The sequence below is a fragment of the Sylvia atricapilla genome, chromosome Z (assembly GCF_009819655.1).
Source record: "Sylvia atricapilla isolate bSylAtr1 chromosome Z, bSylAtr1.pri, whole genome shotgun sequence".
Lineage (NCBI taxonomy): Eukaryota > Metazoa > Chordata > Aves > Passeriformes > Sylviidae > Sylvia > Sylvia atricapilla.
In genome coordinates, this window is record NC_089174.1 from 78,283,831 (window position 1) to 78,305,545 (window position 21,715).

At 40.6% G+C, this 21,715-nt stretch overlaps 1 protein-coding gene across 5 annotated transcripts in view; it reads left to right on the forward strand.

Annotated features, from left to right (window-relative positions):
• Positions 1-2,752: 2,752 nt before the first annotated feature.
• The window catches only part of KIF2A (kinesin family member 2A), a 57,476-nt gene continuing 38,513 nt past the window's right edge, over positions 2,753-21,715 (forward strand). For 2 of the 5 annotated variants that reach the window (XM_066339908.1, XM_066339909.1), the window contains exon 1: positions 2,753-2,985. In XM_066339908.1, the coding sequence (XP_066196005.1) occupies positions 2,922-2,985 (64 nt within the window). In that variant the 5' untranslated portion in view covers positions 2,753-2,921. Of the gene's footprint in view, positions 2,986-3,535; positions 3,598-21,715 lie in introns of those variants that run through there. The other 3 variants (XM_066339911.1, XM_066339912.1, XM_066339910.1) reach the window with 2 other exon arrangements.

Below are 21,715 nucleotides of genomic sequence, written 5' to 3' on the forward strand. Positions count from 1 at the left end.
AGCAATACATACTGATGCTCTTGATGCATAGAAAGTAGACACATACAGCTCTTGGAATTTTGTAAACATCACTTTAGAAGCCATGAATACGCTTTCTAAAAAATGATCAGAGTAATTCTATGTTGGGAGCCTATAAAATGCTATATTATATAATAAAATTTTCCTATACCTCAAAATGTGTGACTAGATTTTGGAACTCAAACCACTATTCTTCCCTTTAAAATTGGATTGAATATATACTGATATTAATGAAAAATTTGAAGATATATATATATTTAGAATAGTAGGTAAGACCAGGTATTCAAGAGTAAGTTTTGCAAGCTTTTTCTTTAAAAAAATAAAAATAATACATTCTTAAAACACCCCAGCTTTTTTAAAACCAGTTAGGAATCTTCAATTTCATATGGAAACTCACTATAGTGGTTGGTCATATATTTAAAATATTCTTAATTTATTTACTATTTGCACTGTTCATTTTCTAGGCACAAACAAGCAGTTTTCTGGGCATTGCTCACTTTCTTTATGAATGCTTCTGTGTGTATTTCATGACAAGAACAAAAAATTTCAGTTATCACAGCATATATAGCAAAATGATAATTGTGGGTCTTATTTTCAACTTCAAATATGTGTTTAAAGTTTATAATATTTTAAAAGTATTTGCTGGACTAAGGTTAAACTCCTTCAGAGCTTTCAGGGTTATATCCAGATCTATTTGTGCTTAAGACCTATTTTATTTTAGAGTAGAACCTGATTTTGTAAACACTTAAGGTTGTGTATATTTTTCTCAGATACACCTTTGTTTACCTCAATGGGATGATTCGTTTGTAAAAGTAGTCATCTTTCTGCAATGACAGGAGTCAAAATAATTTTCCAGAAAAGCATATATAGTTTATGTCTCATATGTTAATATTTATGGATTACACAGAGCAAATAATATGAAAAAAATAGTATCTTGTTTCTTATTCTACTTTTTCAAATGAGGCACTTTTCCATCACCCTGCATCTGACCTGAGAACTTGAATTTTCACATTATACAAAATGTGAAAATTTTCAAATTATGTATAAACATCAGGTAAGGTTAAAATAAACTTATCATAAATAAAATAGTGCAGATGAGCACAAAGGGTCTCATGACCACTGTGCATTGGGTCACAAGAAAGTGGCCCTTAGACACAGGAATTTTCCATCTTGGCCACAATTCAGGTCTGTAACTGTCCTTGAAGGTTTAATGAGAGAAGTGCTTTTCGACTACGGTTGTTTTTCAGGCAATAAAAATGAGTTTCCAAGCTTATTGATTAAAACACATGAGCTCATTAGACAAAACAAGTTCTTGAGAACAGACAGTGTTTCTGATAAGCTTGAGCAGCTTAGCTGAGGTGCTGTTCATCAAGGCCTAAAGGGTATTTCTGAGATCATAGTGTGGAGGGGGGAAGCTGTTCCACCACAGCTGCTACTCTACATGTACAAAGGTTCTAGGGGTTGCGAGCCATGCTTTCTTGACTCTGACTTTCCAGGTATCATACTGATTTTGGTATGAAACTGACAGTAGAGGCGGGGAGAAGAGGTGAGGCAAGGAGAGTGACAGGCTGGCTGGGAGGACACAGCTCTCACAGTGCTGTGACAGGGTGTCAGCTGTCATTCCGTATAACCAGTTGATGTGTGGACTGGGGAATTATTTTTACTAGACCAGCTTTTGCTTGGTTGCTTGGCAAATAATTAGAGAGTTTATTGTGAAGCTGCTTAAGGTCACCAGAAGCTGTGCAGGAAAGGCAATTTTAAACCAATGGTGGATTCATCATGTCAGGAACTGCCTTCAGAGGAGAAACCCAAGGGGCAATGTGTAACACAGTGGCCTGCTTGGGATATAGAACTCACAAAAGGGAAATACAGAACAAGAATCATGTTTTATTTAAGCTGTATAAAGATACAGGGCATGAGGTAAAGGTCATAGGATGTTAAGGGGTTGGAATGAACCTTAAAGAACATCTGGTTCCAAACTCTTCCATGGGGCAGAGATAGACCTCACAAGACCAGGTTGCTCAACGCCTTATTCAATGCGGCCTTGACCACTGCCTGGGTTGGGATATCACTACAGGCTCCCTGGGCAGCTGCTCCAGTGTTTCCAGAATTTCTTTTGAACATCTAACCTTAATTTCCCCTCTTTCAATTTGTATCTATTTTTCCTTGTCCTATCACTACAGTTCCTGACAAAGAGCTCCTCTCCGGCTTCCCTGTGGGCTCCTGAGATGGATGGATGCAGTTGATGGGGTGACCTTCATAGATTACCGAAATATTCTGAGTTGGAAGAGATCCACAAGGATTATCTAGTCCAACTGCTAGCGCTGCACAGCACATCCCCAGGAACCACACAATGTCCCTTCCTTGGGACACAAAAGCTGCCGGCAGGCTGGGGACTGCTCCTAAGCTGCTCCACTGTGCACATGGGAGCCGCATGAGCAGGCAGCAGGTAGATAAAGCTATTACACTAACGCTCCAGAGCGGCTCGGCCACCATCTGGCGCCGCAGGGCCTCCTGCGCGTGTCCGTGTGCGCGCGCCCGCGGCAGGCGGGCGCGGGGCCCGAGGCGAGGCCGGCGCTGCCCGGGCCCGGCCCCGCCCGCGCCCCCTGCGCGCGCCCGCGGAGAGGGGCGGGGCCGCGGGGCGCGCGGGCTGCGGCCGCGCGGCGCCCCCGCCCCCTCCCGCGAGCCCGTGCCGCCGTGACGCCGCGGCGGCCGCGCAGGCGCAGCAGCGCCCACAGCGCCTGTTGTATCCGGCCGGCGCCTTTTCTCCGCTCCCCGCCTCCGGCCGCGGGTCTCGCCCGCCCAGAGCCGCCGCCGCTTCTGCCGCGCGCGGCCTCCCCTGCCTCCCCGCGGTGCGCCCGGCCGGCAACGCCTCCGATCTCCCCCGTACGCCTCATGAAGCGATGGCAGCGGCGAACTTCGGCAAGATCCAGATAGGGATCTACGTGGAGATCAAGCGCAGCGATGGTGAGCGAGCCGGGGTGGGGGTGCGGCGGCCGCGGACGCCCTCCCCCCTCCCCGCATCCCGGCCGGGCGGGGCCGCGCGCGCGGGGCGCGGGGGGCGGGGGGGCCGCGCGCTCCGGGGCCCATTGTGTGCGCGGGGCCGGGGCGGGGCCACGCCCGGCGCGCGCTGCGGTTGTCAGGGGAGCGCGGGCGGCGCCGGGGGGGCACGGCCGGGAGCCGAGAGCCACCCGCGGGTGGGGCCGGCGCCCAGACACCCGCGGGGTGGCCTCGGGTGCGCGACTGGGGTGGGGTTTCGGGCGTGGGTCGGTGGGAGGGGAGCCGGGGAGGTTTTGGCAGGGAGGTAGGAGGGCCTTCGGGGAGGGGATGAGGTGATGGAGAGAGAGAGAGAGAGAGAGACAGAGACAGAGACAGAGACAGAGAGAGACAGAGAGAGAGGGAGAGAGAGGGAGAGGGAGAGCGAGAGGGAGAGGGAGAGAGACAGAGACAGAGGGAGAGAGAGAGAGGGAGAGGGAGAGAGAGAGAGAGGGAGAGGGAGAGGGAGGGAGGGAGGGAGGGCCTTTCGTTTCAAAGAGGTAACTTCTTGTCTGCTCTGGTGCTCTGCAAAATGACACAACGGTAATGCCCTGACAGGAATGCCTTTGGACATTTCCATCGCTTGGCAGAAAGCGTGATGTTGTTATTTCAGATGTTCTTTGTGATTAAAATGTAGCAAGAGCACTTGCTATTTATGCCCGTGAGTTGTAATTTCTCCGTTGGGGATCCAGCGTTTCTCGTCTTGCCCAGCTTCTCCTGGTGGGAGGATGTGTGATGCTGTCTGGAAATACATGTGAATCAAGGAGGCGTGTGTGACAGGTTTAGGGTGCTAACTCTTCATATTTGTCTCTGGAGATATTCAAAACCCACCAGGATGTGTTCTTGTGTAACCTGCTCTTGGTGACCCTGCTTTGGTAGGAGGGTTGGACTAGATGATCTGCAGAGGTCCCTTCCAATATCAACAGTTCAGTGGTTCTGTCTGTTCGGAGACAACTGATATGGGAAGTTGACTGAATTAATGCCAGGTCACTCATGACTTCAGCTCTTGGATTTGGGTGGGAATATGTAATCTGTTCTCAGCCTCTGTGAGGTCTGTGAAACCTGCTGAACTGGGGTGGGATTTTCTGGAAAGTGGTTGTTATTTTTGTTTGTTTGTTTTTTCCCTGGGATCCAGAAGCTTTCTTAAGAATAAGCAGATGTCTCTAAGGGAAGAGAGATATGGAAGTCCAGTGTTGCTGTTAGGGACACAAAAGAATGAGGCAGGCAGCATGAGTCAAGCAAGAAAGTTCTATTTTTAATTTCTCTGACTCCATATATGTATATACACTTTATCAAAAGGCAAAAGACTATCTACACAGGTCTCTTTGACCTCGTAGGTGAACATCACCATCAATCACAAGACTCCTCCTAGAGGAGAAATATGAAAACAATACATAGTTTACATGAAGCTGCGTGGGGATCTCCACTACAAAAATGCAAGAAAGCTTAGGGTGACAGTCCAAGACTCTGAAGCTAGCATGGTTCTGTCATGAGGCAGGAAAAAAGCAGCCTTCTTGTCTTTCTTGTGTTCCATGCTGCAATTCAGCCCTACAACAAAATAATGGTTGGTGTTGGCTGGACACTGGATTACACCCAACCCCTCAATTTGTGCCAGATGCCTTGTCTGCCACGTGAAGAATCTGATCGGTCTGGCAATTAGTCGCATAACTCCTGTGGATCTCTGTCTGAGGTTTCAGGAAGCCTCACAGTAGCACCTTTTTCTGATGTCTTTATGAACTGAGAAACATGACTGTTTGGTTTGTATTCCTTTGGAAATTAGGCATGAAAATGCTTTGCTGCTCTTGTTTTCCCATCTGTAGGGTTCTACACACTTTTTAATATCAGAAATGATTTTGGCAACTCTCAAATATAACAATACTTGTTTTCATTACTATTAGTAGTTTATGTATTTTGCTGTATTACTGAAAAAGGTGATGCAGCACATTAAGTATATTACTCATCAGTAATATGTACTAGGGGGATGTCTTCACAGCAGTTGCTCAAACTGTAAGGTTTATGGTATTTGTTTTAAGTAGGTCCATGTATGAGCAAGACTGAATGGTCGTAATTAAATGGTGGGTCCTGGTTATTGTGAGGTGTTCTTGGTTTTTTGGAACTTGAAGAGATACCCTGTTCTGGCTCAGGCTACTGCAGCTAAGTGTCATTCTCTTCCCATTAAACTGTAGGAGAAACTGTCCTAGGTATGTGGAAGGAAACATTTTGAGGGATATATGGAAGGACGGCAGCACTAGATGCCTCGTAGAAGGTAGCTCTCTAACCTCAGCTGCAGTTCCACAGCAGTGGAAATTAGTCTTGTTGCTGCTGACAAGGCAAGGATCTTGCTGCTCGTCTGTCTGTCAACTGGGTTGTTCCTACAGACTCTCTCCATCCAGTGTGTCTAATGATTTTTTCTTCTGGTTATTTAATATGTTAATTGATAATTTGATTAACTAAACACAGTAGAAAACTTTGGGATGTGCTAGTTTTCTGCACAATTAGGGTGTTCCAACAGCTTGCAGAGGATCTGTGACTCCAACAGTATCAGTATGTAGGAGATACACATAGTCATATCAGGATAACATGGAAGTCTTTACATGTGATCTTCTGGATCTGCTCTCCCTAGAGCTGTATCCTAGGAAGAATCAGGGCTGTTGGCTGAGAAATCATCTGCTGTTGGCTGAGAAAGCACCATTAAAACTGTTTAGGAAACTTTTGGATAGAGGAATGCATTCATATGGGCTTTTCTTTTTACATATTGTCTTGTCTGTAGTGAGTCCTTTCTTAAAACTAAATATTGTTTTGAGAGGTAGACATAATAATTTTTAATTTTTTTCTTACTTACTTTTTATTTGCTGAATCCAGAGAAGAATAGTTTCACTTAGTGGGGTCAGTGAAAAAGTGTGTGGGTTTTTTCATCTATCTGCCAGTAATCTTAAACGTTTTTTCTGAATACAGAGTTTTATTGATTCCAGAGAACTATTTTTCTTTAAGCTATAAGGAAAGCTAAAAGAAATGCATTCTTTTGGTGAGATGCGATGATTATAAGTAAGACCAGAACATTCTGGGAAAAAAAAGTCACATATTCTCTCATTTTGACAAGTTCTAATTTGCCTGAAGTGAGAGATTTATTGTAGGACTGAATTGAAAATGAATGTTGTACAAAAGAAAGGCATTGTTAGAAATTATGGCCAAAACCACATGAAAACCAGTTTGGATAAACGCGTTTTCAAGCGCTGATGTTGCAGAGCTGCTTACTGTTTTTTTTAGTGGGTAAATATCCTTATAGCTGTTACCTACAAATGCAGATAATATTTCCAGTTACAACTGGCATAACTAGTTATGTTCATGAATCATAAGAGGTACTAAGTGGTCACCTAGTTCAGGTTTTTTAATAACTTCTGAAATTTACTGCTTGCTTTAATTTATACATATCGCTTGAAATATGACTTAGTAGTCTGTCTTGGAAATGGGAAAGAACTGCATTGTTTCAAGGTGTAAACTGCTAAGAATGGACTGCATTTCCACATTTGAAAAATGTGCCTTATCTCATGGAAGCTTAGGGCATTTAGTAGGAAACCAGAAGGTACCCTGCCTTTTTTGTGTTTGAAGATCCTGCCAGATTCATGGTAATGATCCTGTCCAGAAGGTGTTTCTTGTTGAGGTCTAAATACAGGCATTTTTTTGTTGATGAATTCTCTTAATAATAATAATAACAATAATAACAATAATAACAATAATAACAATAATAATAATAGCCTGCTGCTTTATGTGTGAACTTACACCTGAGTCTACACTTCCTGTGCATTATCCCAATAATGATTACAAAGACCTGTACAAGTACTTGTAGAAAGAATCTTTCACATTTTTTCTTCGTTAATGCAGTCTTTTGCTGAAGCAAGATAAATCGCTTCTGCCCTGCAGCCCTTTAGTAGGCTGATTAATTTTTTCTTTTTCTGTCCATTTCCTCTTCAGACTGTTCCCGTTCTCTCTGTCTTTACATATCTGAAAAACTACTAGAAAGGCAGATAAATTAATTCTATATTTGCTCATTTTGAAAGTGGGATGGGAGGGAGGGACAGGCAAATACAATTCTGACCTCACTGTGTCAGGAATAATGTACAGACACTGGAAAAGGGACACTCTTGCAGTTAGGGGACTGACTTAAAATTTGACTGAACTTTCAATAAAGGAAAAATGCTGAATTTTTAAGGATTGGGCATCAAATGGTGTAAAAATGAATGACCATGACTTGATGCTCATGTTTTTTGTAATGCAAGAGTTTGAAAAGGAAAACTTGAAATTGTCAGTGTTTGAAAAGGAAAACTTGAAATCGTTAGAAGAAGAAAGGACTAGGTACAGTTATCACATGGAGCTTGTAACCAGAGGAGACTGAATATAGAAGCATAGCAGAATTTTAAGAAGGATGGTAAGAATATCCAGTTTTACAATAAAAACTAAAAAAAAAAATCACCAGCAACTGTAAGCAGTTTTTGTTCTTCCTGCATCTGTAGTTTAAATAACCTCTTACTGATGTGAAGTAGGAAGACATCTTGCCCATGGCTGTGATGTTTTTGACTACCTACTTAAGAATTTTCTTCGTTTGTATCTGGTACCAGATACACGAGCTAGGACGGGTCATCGTAGAGGATAATCCATCCAGTCCAAAAACGTACCGGGAGCTCCTCTTTCCTTAGTCGTGCTGAAACATCCTGGTAACTGTTTTCACCTTCAGACACAAATGAGACTACATTTTAGCAACAGTCAGGGCTATACTTTGTTTCTTTAAAACCCAACTTCTGTGGAACTCCTGTTTCTCAGCGTTGAGAGGTCGATAGCATCCACTGTATTCTGATTAGTCCTGTATCTTCATGTACTGCTCTCAGCAGCAAGAATGATTTTATAGCAGGAGAGAAGGTTTAATGATGCAATAAAATTTCTGTTCAGGTTTGGGTAGTCACCCTATTTTACAAGCTCTTGAGGATAGATTTAAATGGTAATGTGTTTTTACTCTTTCCTTTGGTGACATACATCTATTTGTTCCCTGTGATTAAGGTTTTTGTTGCCACATTTAAATCATTTGACTCAATTACCTAATCCCTGTGTAAGCTGTACAGACACAATGTGTCTTTGTGCTTCCATAATAGCCAGAACACACCCATGGTTTCAAGTCTGCTGTTGCTGGTCCAGTTAATGGGTCCATCATTTAGGTTTATTCGGTGTGGGTTCTCATTGTTACATCCAAAGTTTCTGGGGATTGTTCCGTAAGAGAAATTGACCAGGAGGATATGTTAAATTTTCTGTCTCCTTTTTGAAGTCACTTCTAATGCACTCAGCTTTCATTAAGCTGTGAATTTTCATTGTAACTCACAGATTCTGAGATATTTATGTAGGCCTTCTGTATTTAATGGAAATAGCTTTTTGCAAGATGAATAACAAAAGCTGAGTCCTATTTTTCAGGGAATCTTCTCATCTCTGTTCCATAAGTGTGTTTAATACCGCATTATTTACTGTCACTAATGTCTTTAGAGCTGTACATGGCAAATATGATCACACAGCTTGTATTGCATGGTTTTCCCCCAGTAATCATGTTATGGGGGAATCTGTTCTTTGTTTCTATTTAATAGGTAAAATTATAGTTCTTTGCACCCATGCTCTGTGATGTCCTGTTGCCTGGGCCTAGTATTGCTCCTTGTTTCTTCTTATGGCTTTGTGAATGGAGGACTTCACTGTGTTGCTATGTCACCAAGCATCACTTTTCCCCTTGTTAAGGTGGGACAAGACAATAAATCAAGGGGATGAAGTCATGCTTGACCAAAGAGTAATGTCATTGCAAAAGAAGCTCTTTCTGTTTGCCATAGGAGATAAACTAGCCTTCTGAGTTTTTTTTTTTTTTTATACACCCACTTACTGTGGAACAAGATGGAGAAATGAGTGTGAAGTATTAACTGGGTGATCTCTTTTCTCAGAGCACAAAATCCGTAGCATATTTATTGTGTTGACTTGTGAAGTGTGCTAGTAAGATTTTTTTTTTTGTACTTGAGGAATAACTAGTAATAACTTCATTGCTCCATTGCTATTTAGGTTCTTCCTTTGTAAACATTTACTGCTTATATCATAAAGGGGAATTTTTTTTCTCAGCTTTTCTTCCTGTCTTATATTTTGTTGGGTTTTCTTGTCTTCCTCACCATATTTTATGACAGCATCTGAGATCAGTAGGAGAATGCTCCTAGTGGTGCATTCTCCTAGTGGTGCATTCTCCTAGTGGTGCACCAACCTATGGTGACCTCTAAAGTGTGTTCTTTGCAGTTGTTCACATTATGTGTATTCTGTGGAGGAAAAGAATTCAGTTACTTTTGATACATTAAAGGTTTATGTTAACCTCAGAATTAAGTTAAATTTCTAATATGGTACAAGAAGTAGGATATGGAAGTTCACAAGTAAGGACTATTAAGCAGTCTTTACATTGTCCCTGAGTGAGATTGTATACAAAATATAATACATGGTCAGGCCATGATGGTGTTTGTGATGTAAAATTGAAGAGTTTTTAAGGAGATATTGGATTTTAATGGTCAGTTTTTCATTATGCCTCTGTAGCATAGATAAAACTGTTTGGATGTGTATATGTTTTCAGTGTGTGTTTCCAGATGTAGGATAGAAGATTTTTGTGTAGCTGCAATACTTTGTTATATCTCTTAATCTATTTCAAAAACACAAAACTTTCAGGTATATGAACAGTTCTTTTTCATTGCTTGAAATCTTGTGTGTGTTTTCCAGATTTACGACTCATGTCTTTTTGGAAGTCTTTTTATGTTTTTGAAGATCCTTTTAACAACCTTTAAAGCATTTGTATGTAATTGTATATTCCAAACCTTTAGGTTTTACTGTGACTTGGTATTTGGGGTTTTATTTAAATTATTCTCAGTAATGGGCTGAATATACACATAAAACCAGATATTTCTAGCTATGGGTTTTTTGAGCAGTTTTTCTTGTGTTTGAGCAGTCCCTACTTAGGTAAGACTGTTAGACACTTTTCGTAATTAAGTTAGCTACAGTTAGTTTTGACTACAACAATGTTTAACTTTAAACTGCTTTTCTCTGCCTGCTGCATTGAGGTTAGCTTTTAGTTATATGTCTTAGAGAGAAATGAGGAAGGGAGGGCAGGGAATTAAAACTATGGTTTAGGTAGGTTGTTTAGATAGAGATTGTCTAAAACTGCTGGTATTAGCTATATCCTCAAACCTTTTCATATTGTGTATCAATGGGCACATGTGCTGTTTTCATTTTCTGCCCTAGTTCCTTTCCCAAAAACATTTACAGTTTTGTATTGCTTGTGGGTACAATTTTTTTAAAATTTTCATTTAAAGAATTAAATAGTCTGTATTTTCTGTAGTGTTCCATATATATATATATAGATGAGTGATTGACATGATTTTCCTACACCTTTAACTTCTGTAAAGGGAACATTTGAATCTATGTTAACTGTTTAACCATCAGACAGTGTTGCCTGTATCTGATAATTGGAAACACGCTTTGTTCATATCCCCAAAAGGTATCATGATAAGGTCAATTTTGACCTTAGAAAATTCACATACCATTAATTTTCTAGAAGTCAGTGAATTCACCTACCATTGTTAAATGTTTTCCTGACATGGAGCCCCCTGTGGAGGTAGAACAGGGTGTGATGTTGGTCTCTTGTGCCACGCTTCTCCATCCCTGGTAATTGCTCCAGGGAAATGGTGCAGCCACAGGTGGTTGTTCTCAGAGAAGGTGTTACAAGGATGGCATTGCCATTTCCCTCATTAAAGAGTGTTCTGCAGAACTAATTTTCCTGCATTTGAAATTGGTCATTGCTAAATATGTAAAACTAGGTTTTACATTTGTTAGACAAAAGGCAATGAAGCTGTGTGTAAAAATGCATTGGATTTACCGTTTCTGTATAAGGAAGCATATCAGGCTATGCTTATGTGTTTTTATTAATGTATATAGTGCACTGAACCGTTTACATGAACAGCACATGCCTAGATGACTTCTGATAACTCTACTATTACTGTCTAAATTCAGCTATTTCTTGTTGCTAGAAACCCTGGTTAGGTTTAGAATTGCTTAAAAGAATTAGATAGTGCGTCTTGAAGACAACTGTGTAAAACTGTGTTCTAACTAAAACTTTTAATAATGGTTTTCAGAAATGTGGGTTATCAATTAGGTTAAAGTAAGCTACTTGATCAGTTTTTTCCTTGTGTTTTATTTTTTTTAATTGGATCTTGTTTAGCAGCACTGGATCTGATACTGTATTTTGACTCTTGAAAGATGAATGAATTGTTGCTTTAAAGGCTTGAATGTGGTAGTAGAGTTTTTTATTTTGCTTTGTTCAAATAAATACGCTTTCAGAGTAGCTTGGTTTTTATTAGGTGGCAGCTCTTGTTCCATCATGCATAAGCTGCTTTTGAGTTTCCCAGGGTTGTAAAGGGAGCAGTCTGCTGCAATTTCTGCCGCTGATAAAACACCAGCACCCAGTAAACTAATTGGCTTGTCCCAATCAGTAACAGTGACTTGTAGATAACAAAACATCTTTTACTTTGTTTTCATTTTTAGCCATCTGCGGTAATTCTCTCACGTACTCGAATGTTATTTACTTTCAAGTCATCAGAAATCTTGTTGAAGTTTCGAAGTTTACTAAGTTTGTTGTTCTCTTGGCTCTCAGGCACTCACTGATTTGCATAACCATAGGTATCAGAAGTGTTTTTTTAGTCTTTCCTGTTAATTACAGAATTGTGTATTTAGGAATTGCCTTCCAGTGGATGAGCATACTGGATGTGTGGGTGGAGAGAGATGGGCAGAGGACTTTGAATAAAACTGCATAAAAATTCTCCTTAGAAGCACTGCATACTTATGCCCTTGCAGAGTTTGTCTCTAGGAATTTTATTGCACATGGCTGCATAGTTTGGATTACTTTTATTCTGTAGATAAACTACATACAGAGTTTGAGGAGTATTTCCAACTGATCCATAGAAGTGTTTGCACAACTGATCTATAGAAAATGCAAGAATATATAGTGATGTGCTAATGAGGATCTCTGGCTCTAGGAGGAGCGCAGTGGAAGTAAATTCCGCTGAAAAGCGTGTGGATACTTAGGGTTTTGAATACTCAAAATTTCTATTTCCCCTTTGGGTTTTCTTGTACTTCTGCATTTTTTATTATTTGAAGTTCAGTGTAAACTTTGGTATTTTAGTACAATAGGCATTCAGGTGATGATGAATAATGTCAATATTTTAATCACGACCAGATGATTTTTAAGTTATGATAGGCTTTCATCAAACACAGGAGAATTAAAATACTACTTAAAGTTTTCTTGTTGGTTTGAACTTTTAGAACCTTCTAAAGCTAAAATACAAGCTTTAAATTTGCATGAGAATGAAGTCTTCCCACTTTTAAACTGGAGCAACAGTTGGCAGCATTGTGATGAATTAAGTAACGGTACATGTTCTTACTAAATATGGTTTTGTGAAGTAAAGGAAAAAAGCTCCAATAAACAACAAACAACTATTTGACAGGATAGGTCATGAAAAGCAAGGGGTACCATTTGAAAATACCTGTAGAAGGTGCTGTTAGAAATTTCCTATGTGATGCAAGAAGCTATTGTTTTTAGGCAGGTATGGTTCGCTTCAGAGAAAGTAGAGAAAACCATCAAAAGAAGGTCTCTACCACTTATTCAGACATCAAACAAAATGAAAAAGGAGGAAAGAGAGGGAAAAGACTAGCAAAGTCATGTCAATCTTTTGTAGATGATACTCATTAAACTATTTTAATCCACCACAATCCTAAATCCTGTTACTAAACAGATTTCAACAACCACTAAACCCAAATGCTGTTTGAAAAACTGTTTAGGTTTAATACCAGCCAGCAACTGAATATGACTGAGCTGTTTACTCAGTCCACACACTTCCACCCCTGGTAGGATGGGGAGGAGAATTAGGAAGAAAAAAAACCCTAAAACATGTAGGTTGAAAAAAGAACACTTTATTGATTGAAGAATAATAACAATAATGGTAGTAGTAGTAGTGGTGGTGGTAAAAACAGTAATGTAATTGTAATGAAAGCAGAGACAACAATAGGAGACAGAAATAAAATGCCAAAAAAGGCAAGTGATGCACAGAACAAGGCCTCACCATATGCTGACCGATATCCAGCCTGTCCCCATGCAGCAAATTGGACCCTCCCAGCCAACTCGCCGCAGTTTATAAACTGGGCATGACATTCTAGGTGTGGAATGACAGGATCTCACTCCTAGAATGATTTGGTTTGATCCACTACCACCACCTCATCACCTCTGTCACTAGACTTGGTTGCTCAGAACACTTACTTGATCTGGCCTTGAAAGATTCCAGGGATGGGACATTCCCAGCTTCTCTAAACAACCACTTCCAGTGCCTCACCACCCTCACTACTTAGAATTTTTTCAGAATATCCATTCTAAACCTACTCTCTATGAGTTAAAGGCTGTCACCCTAGTCCTACCTCTACATGCTGTTGTAAAAATATAGACTGTCCCTTTAGCTAGTTCAAATCAACTTTCCTGATTGTGCTTCCTCCCAGGCTCTTGTGCACCTACTCACTGGCAGACCATGTGACACCAATATGTCCTTGATTTGGGATAAGCAGTAACTAGCAACAACCAAAGCATAAGTATGTTAGCAACATTATTGTCTTACTGTTTCAAAAACTCAGCAGTATACTGGCTGCTAGGAAGAAGATAACTTTCCCAGTCAGTGCTTTACCAGGACATACTTGAGCTGAATCTAAGTTTGCTTACACATCAGAAATGTAATGAAATTTATACTGAACGCAGAGAGCTTTGATCTGCAAAAATATATGTAGAAGTATTTTGAGAGTAACTTTGAGAAGTAGTTTTAGAAATTTACAGAAGCTGCCTGCAAAATTGTTCTAAAGGTCTCCAAAGAACTGCTGACTATATGCACAAAAATATGTCAAATTATATTCAGTTTTACAAAACTATGAAAAAAATACAAGATACCAAACTATTCCTGCAACATGTTTACAAATTATAAAATCATGGGACAGGTAGAAATGTTCTTACCAGAAATTGATTAGAAATCTTCACTTATGCAGCATCAGTAAGAAAAATTTGCCAGAGGACAGCAAATATGATCCTATTATACACTGATGTTTTGTTCTCATTTGAATAAAGTTTGCATCCCTGATTGCTTAATCTTTCTTAAATTTGAGAACTGTAGGGGGTTGGTATGGACTATGAAAGGGACCAACAGGTGCTGGAAAACCTCGGAGGAATTTTGGAAATGCGTAAATTATTACTGTTTTATTTTGGTTGTTTACACTTTAAAAGGAATATTGCTGTGTGAATATGTGACAAAATTTTTACTTTATGAAAGGTGAATGAAAACATATTCCTTCTCTCCATATAAGACTTATTGAAATTGGAGAAAGTTGTTTTTTTTTTAAATCTTCTGAAGTATTTTTGCTTTCTAGGGGATTCTTCAGTCTCGTTACTATTTCCAGTATTTCCAATAAGCTCACCACTTCTGTATGACGTCCACTAGTGAATCAGATGGGTGGTTCATCTAGCCCAGTTACTAGAGGCATTTTAGGTGAAGCACATCAGCTTTGTCTCTTTCCAAAGTCTTTGTCTGCTTTCACTTTTCCAGATTTATATCTAGAATGTTAGAAGTACAACTTTGCTTAGTCCTAGCCATTTATGGATCAGTTGTCTGTGGATTTATTGACTACCTTTGTGACCAGACTTACACTGCGTGCCTCTTGCAGGCATAAGATTGAAAAGTTTCCTGCTTTCTGCATACAAAAGTGCATTACCACTTCTGTCTGTCTGTAAGCTATGCCTTTAGACACCAGTCCCAGCTTTAGTGTTGCAGAATTTGGTCAGTAATAGTTCTCACTCATTTTGTCTTTTATGGTTGTAAAGTGTAACCACGTCCACCCTCAGTGTTCTCCTTAAAAGTGAGCAGTTTTTACCTGCTTAATATCCTTATTCTTTTCATTTTCTTAGTGGTCCTTCTCTTAACCTCCTCTAATTCTGCTACACCTTTTTTGAGGTGTGCCATAATACTTGAGCTGTGAGTGTAATAAGTTTTATTTATAGTTTGAAAAGGATACTTGCTTTTAAGATTCAACAGTCTTTTTTGTCAGTGCAGATGCATGTTTAGGCAGTGATGTTTTGAGAGAGCTGTGTCAACTAAAGGATTTCTAGAGCTGTAAATTCCAGTTCCAGATTTAGCATTATAAAGCTGTAATTAAGATTTGCTTTCTCTGGATGTGTTATCTTTCTTTTAACGTTTGTCTCAGATTAAAAGACAGATTTCTGCTAAGGAAAGCTGGACCCTTTCTTGGAATGAAAATTATAAACCATTTCCCTCTGAATTATTATAACTTTGAAATTAAGGGGCTTTTAGGCAAACATATGAGAAGAGGAATAACAGTTCTTTACTAGTAAGTGTATGTCTAACAAGGCAAAATGATCTACAACAATGGCAGCAACAACAAACAAGAACAGGAAACTCCATGAAGTCTCTTCCCCCTGGGTGCAGTTCCGGTCACTGCCAGCAGGGGCGCTGCTGGCTCCCAGCCGGGCAGGGGGTGCCATGACTCCCCCGCGCCTGCAGGGGGCGCTGTGCCACGGAGTCCGGCGTGTGGTGATGGTGGGTGCAGCCGGTGGAAGGGTTGGGAAGGGGCTTCCTTTACCAACTCCCAGTGCATCCAATCCTGGTGTCCCTCTGCAACAGGAGCTGCAGCAGGAATCTTGGAGCGGAATAGTAGGGCAGGCTCACTCGGGGCAGCAGGCAAGAGGCTACAGAAACTATGCAGTTGTAGCTGGATCCACAGGGCATCCCAGGTGTGTCTACAGTGTAGTGAAAAATCCAGAGCAGGGGCAGGGGAAGTGGGCAGAGGCAGCCCAGCTCCTAAAGAGCAGGGAGAGGTTCGCTGGCAGAGGGTAGGGGCCCAGGGATCCCAGTATTTCCCCTGAGGCACCCCAGCAGATGGTGAAGGAACCTTTTTTTTGACAGTGCGGCAGGGTTCTGATAAGGTCCCAGTTCAGTGGCTGCTCTCACAAGCAGAGGCTCAACCACAGCACAAGAAGCGGGGCAGGGCTGGGCTCTGGCAGCGGCAGCGAGTTCCTGCCCCAAGCAGCGGCTCTGCTGTTCCCCTGCAAAACTGAGAGAGCAAGAGGCCTGGGAGCTGTGCCTAGCCGCTTTTTCCCCAGCCCAATTCTTGTGTATCTCTGCCCCCACAGTAAACCCGGCTGCACTCCTCCTTCTTCTGCGTAGTTACTTCTTTTGTCTCTCCTAAGTTCAGATCATTATTGTTCCTTAGCAACAAAAATGGGAGAAAATTCCGTAAGAGAAAGAAAACAAAATGAAGAAATACCAAACCCCAACAATGTTGAAGCTCATCTGCCATTTTTTCTGTACTCCTTTGTTTTTGGGATGACTCTTCTGGAGTCATCTAACTACCCAAAAAGCTGTCTTGACAAAGGGTCAAGTGACAAATTCAGTGTAATATAGAGTGTTAGTGAACACCAGGCTCAAGATGTTCTGTGAGTTTGTAACTAATGTTTTGAAAGGCCTGTATAATAAAAGAAAACATGCTTCTCTTTCCCAATGCCCTACTTCATTAGAACTTGTTTGCATGCAATCATCTTGTACAGAGGATTAAAATTTCACAATTTGCACTGTTTGACTGTGAGTTTATCCTGCACCTCATTTTAACTTAGTGTCCTTGGTACCATGATAATTTCCCATGGCTCCCATTTGGAGTGAACCAGATGACCTGACTCCTACAGAAAGCCTGAACTCCTCCGTCTGGTTCTTGGAGAGAGGCCTGAATTGCATAATTTTGTCTGTGACTGGACAATCCTTTATTTTAGTAAGCATTGTACTTTCATGCTTGTGCTTGGGCGTGCAGCACATGCACCTATTCATGCTCTTAAAGGCATCATAGTGGGAGATTGCAATGCAGTTTTCTCATTTTTGTGTAGGTCAAGGTGAATTAAGAGGTCTTGATACTCTAGATGTGCCATTTGGGACCACAGGTGCATTTGTAACAAGGATTCAGTTCATATAGAAGGTGGACTTTGTACACATACCTTCTGATCATTGTTTACTTCCTTTTGCTGTGCTTTAGTTGACACAAAATTCGTTTTGAATGAAACATAGCTGGAGGGTACATTCAAGATAGTTGCATGATGCCCTCTGGCAAAGGGTCTTCAGACTGTGGTGCTAGATCCAGTCCTGTGCACACAGTATGAGTGGGTGATCCCAAGCATCACCAGGTTCGTGCTGCAGACCTCTCTGCACCTGCTGCAGCAGTGTGCTGCTTGCTACCGTAGCCACAGCTGAGGGACCTGAGCTGAGCACCAAAGTGCTGTACATCTGAGCAATGTGCCATGAATGATGCTATTCTGGGCAGTTGGGAACGTTAACCAGCCCCATACCAGTTGTCTTGGGGTTTCTGTCCATAGTGTGGTCTGAAAGAAAGACATAGAAGGGATTTCCAGGACGTTTTCTCTTACATCCTAGTACTGTCTGGTGCCAGAATGAAGATGTTGGCCATGGGTTATGCCATGGTTTAGTAAGAGCATAGCACTATCTACCTTGACAGCAAATGCTAGGTCCTCGTCTGAGTTCCTTTGCCTCTTCATCACAAAGAGAAAGACTGTTGTGGTACCTCAACAACAAAACCAGCATAAGTGAATAGAAAGATTTTAGACTATGGAGCAACTGGCCATCGCATTAGTATCAATTTCAGAGGAGATTAAGAGTTCATCCTGCTTGATCTTGCACTAAATTATATGGAAAAATTACAAATCTAATGAAATCTTTCTAGGAATATACAGTATCTTGACGAAAAGTAGGAGCAAACAGTGGAGGAGAGATACTGAAGTGCTTCTGCTCTCGGTGTTGTAAACTAATGTGATGGAGATGATGCAGGTTAGCATGATGTTGAATCCTGGAACTGAGTGTGGGATGACCTGAATTTGGCCCTCTCAAGGTAGGAGAGACTTTGTGCAGCATTGCCCATTTTGTGAAGGTAAGCCATAAGTTTCTCTGAATTTAATAAACTGTTTAGTAAAGTATGGAAAATTATTCAGATGAAGTTTAACACAAGACAGGTAACCTGCTTAAGACAGCTAATGATAGTATACCTAGTAGTTTTTAACTAACAACATACCTTCTGGGATCAGTCTTGGGATTGGCTGGCTGCTTTTTCCCATCCATTAAAGTTATTAATTCCTGGTCATAACACAGAAAGTAACACTGCTTTTGGGAAGCTTCGTTACTTTGTTAGAATGTGATTGCCATCTGTCTGGAGGTATATGTTTTACTGGAAGATTGAGAGGTGTGGAGCAAACAATTGGAGTAAAAGTGGCACAAAGTGAACCTGCTGTTGCTATTGATTAGGAGATCATAAACTGTAAAGGACAGGTATAAAACCTTCATGTTCTAGCTAGTCACAAAGTAAGTGTGGGCAGAGTGAAGTGCCAGGAGGAAAAGTAAGTGCCATTTCAGAGTTACTGTTATTTCGCAATGAGTGCTCCTATAGAAAGTGATCTGGAGCTTCTCTTAGATATTTCATCTCTTCGTTGATGGTGTTGGAAAAGCAGATACTCTGAAAAGTCTGAAACAGGTAGAGATAGTGCTTGCACGGGTGTGTTTATACAAGACATTAAAGAGAACGTAAAGTACTACATGACTGTGGACACATGGAATCTTTTTAAAAGTTTGTATATATTGACATCAAAGTGCTAGTTTTGAAACATTTCAAAGTGAAATGTTTTCAATTTATTGAAAATTTTCTAGGGGACTTAAAACAGCATATATTAGATATGATTCAAAGGCACTTCCAAATACCTTTTTCTGTGGGTAAGTTAGTAAGTTGAGAGCTCACCCACTCAAATATAATAGGATGACTGGCATGGTACAGCTGAGACAACTTGACGGTAAATATCAAAACATCAGTGCATCTGTTGGCACCATAATGGGACACTTTGTTGTGAATTCAGCTGCTTTAGTTACATGTATCCTCTTCCTCTTTGACACTGGCGCCTCCAGAGACAACATGTAGTGTAAACTTCCCTATGCTACCATGGTGAGATGCTATTGAAAACCTTTTGCGATGGTATGACTGCCACTGATTTCACTGGCAGTTGAAGCTTCTGAAAGCAAATAAAGACAAGATGTTTTAAGCAGAACTTTTTAGTGTAAAATAACACCCTTTGAAATCTGCTTGAAGAGATATTAACACCCCAAAAGAGACCGGACCTGCCTTGAAGGGAAATAAAGAACAAAGTGTTCCTCTAACTGAGGAAACCACAGAGAACTTGTATTGAATGTAAAGGGTAATTTTAGACATCAGCCTGGAGAAAAAAAAAAAAAAAAGGCAGAAAACCCCACCAAATCCCTACATGACAAGACTGGAGATAAAAAATTATTAGAGTAACGAAAACCATGACAGCAACGTGGGGATGTAGCTTTTGGTAACTCCTTTAGAAAAGGTGTTTCAGTATAGACAGCTAATGAGTTATGCTAGGCTGAGCATGATGAGTTGTGCGTTAGTGGTTTAGAGTGGTGGGGGTGGAGGGGCATGTTGGTGTTGGATGGATGAGGAACCAAAAAGTCACGTCTTGTTTTTTCTATGAGGAACTGTAGCATTTCACCATGGCAGGATGAAATGCTCCTCCAGAAACTGCTCAGAGCAGGCCACAGGAACAGCCATTTCAAGTCCATGCACACACACACACATGCCTCAGTGGAGGAAAGACAGGAAGGTCCTCCTGTATGATATGTTCCAGCAGGGTTTATTTCAGCATGCCAAAGGAATCAGGGACAGAAGATGGACCATGCGGTGCTCAGTAGTTAAGGAGGGGTCAGGAACCAATGTTCTCAGGGCACAGGGGCAGTACAAAGGCAGGGCAAGGGGCAGCAAACCTATAAGGGGAGACGAGGGATGAGCATTTGGTGTGGGCAGGGTTAAGTGACCAATGAGGAAAGCAATCCAGGGTAGATTGGCAGTGGTTCTGCAAGATACCATGAAGGAAGTCTTTCCTTTCAGCATAGGCAGGGAACCCTATGGTAAATCTTTCCAGGGCAAAGCCTGGAAGTTTCTCTGAAGGGATTTTTAGGGTTCCTACAAGGCACATTAAATGTACTATTTGTACTTTGAAGCTAAATTTTATACACAGCTCAGTGACAGGTCTGTGTGTTATTTCTCCCCTCCTCATTTCTTTGTGGACTGTCAGTAATATTTGTGAACTCTGTTTTTCTAAAGTGCTATGTTTGATTGGTCCTTCCATGGAAGTCACCTACATATCTAACTTGGAATATTTCTGAATTCGGTAGCTTTTTATGTAGGGGCAAGAGTAGATTATAGTTGAATTTTAATTCAAAACTGGAACATAGAGGCAGAAGTGGGAAAGTTGATTTGGGTAATATTACTTTCTGTTCTCAAAATCCCTGTCTGTTACATTGTAGATGTTTACAGAGGTCAGATGTGGCTGTAACAGATGTATCATATGAAGGACTTGAGTATTGCTGTGATTATTTAGACAATACAACAGAATGAGTTGGTAGTAGCTATGAATCATTCACAAAAATAAATATTAAGATATGTATTTAATTAAATTACATATTATTTTTAGTACTTAAGAACTTGCTTTAGAAATACTGTAGGGACTGGGCTTGTTTAATGTCCATTTGATGCTGTGGTAACACTCTAAGGTAACAGACAAGACAATAGGGAAGGCTGGCAAAGCTGAAATAAATTTGTCTAATTAAGTAAAACAAAAGTGCTAAAAGTAATAGTTACAATGAAAATAAAATACTATATCCACTGATTTGTGGATAAATGAAACTTTGAAGAAAAATAAAGTCAAATACATTTGGTTTTGTGGAAAAAGTAACATAAGTCAGCAGTAACTGCTAGTTTTTCCTTGAGGGATGAACAGCAGGACTGTATAGTGAGGGGAGGACTAGGACAAGTGTGAATAGGGATGGCTCCATAGTTGACACTGATGGAGACACCAAGCCAGGAACTCTCTTTTTCCTTGAGATTCTTTCTTTAAAGTTTTCTACAGTTTTTTTTTTTTTGTTTTTTTGTTTTTGCCTCCTTGAGCTCTGTGAGAGCAGCAAAACTCTTCCACCAGAGTTGCCAGGACTGGAACTAGTAGCACAGAGGATAATTTTCTGGACTACAGTAGTTCTGTCTGGTATGTGCTGCTTCTGTATTTGCAGCCTCATGCTTCTCTTAAACTTTTTTTTTTTTTTTTTTAATATATGTAACTTGGAGTTTATATTACTTAAAAGAGAATGAAGAAAATTGTACTTTTCACAATTTTAAATTTTGACTATCAGTTGACAGAGGGTGAAGGTCAGTCATATCCAGGTGTCTCTAGGTGAGGTAACATTCACGTTAGTCACTCATGAGCATGAATAGGAAAATCATGGCTGTTTCACTAATGTGTATTATAATCTTTTAAGATATGAGTAGCTTCTGTTGCAGTGGTCATCCTACTACATCAAGACTGTAGTAGGTGTGAAATTGTAGTATATTTTTGCATTCAGCTAATCTGTTGATGCCCTTTAAAAAGCTGTGCTTGGTTGATGGTCCACTGCCA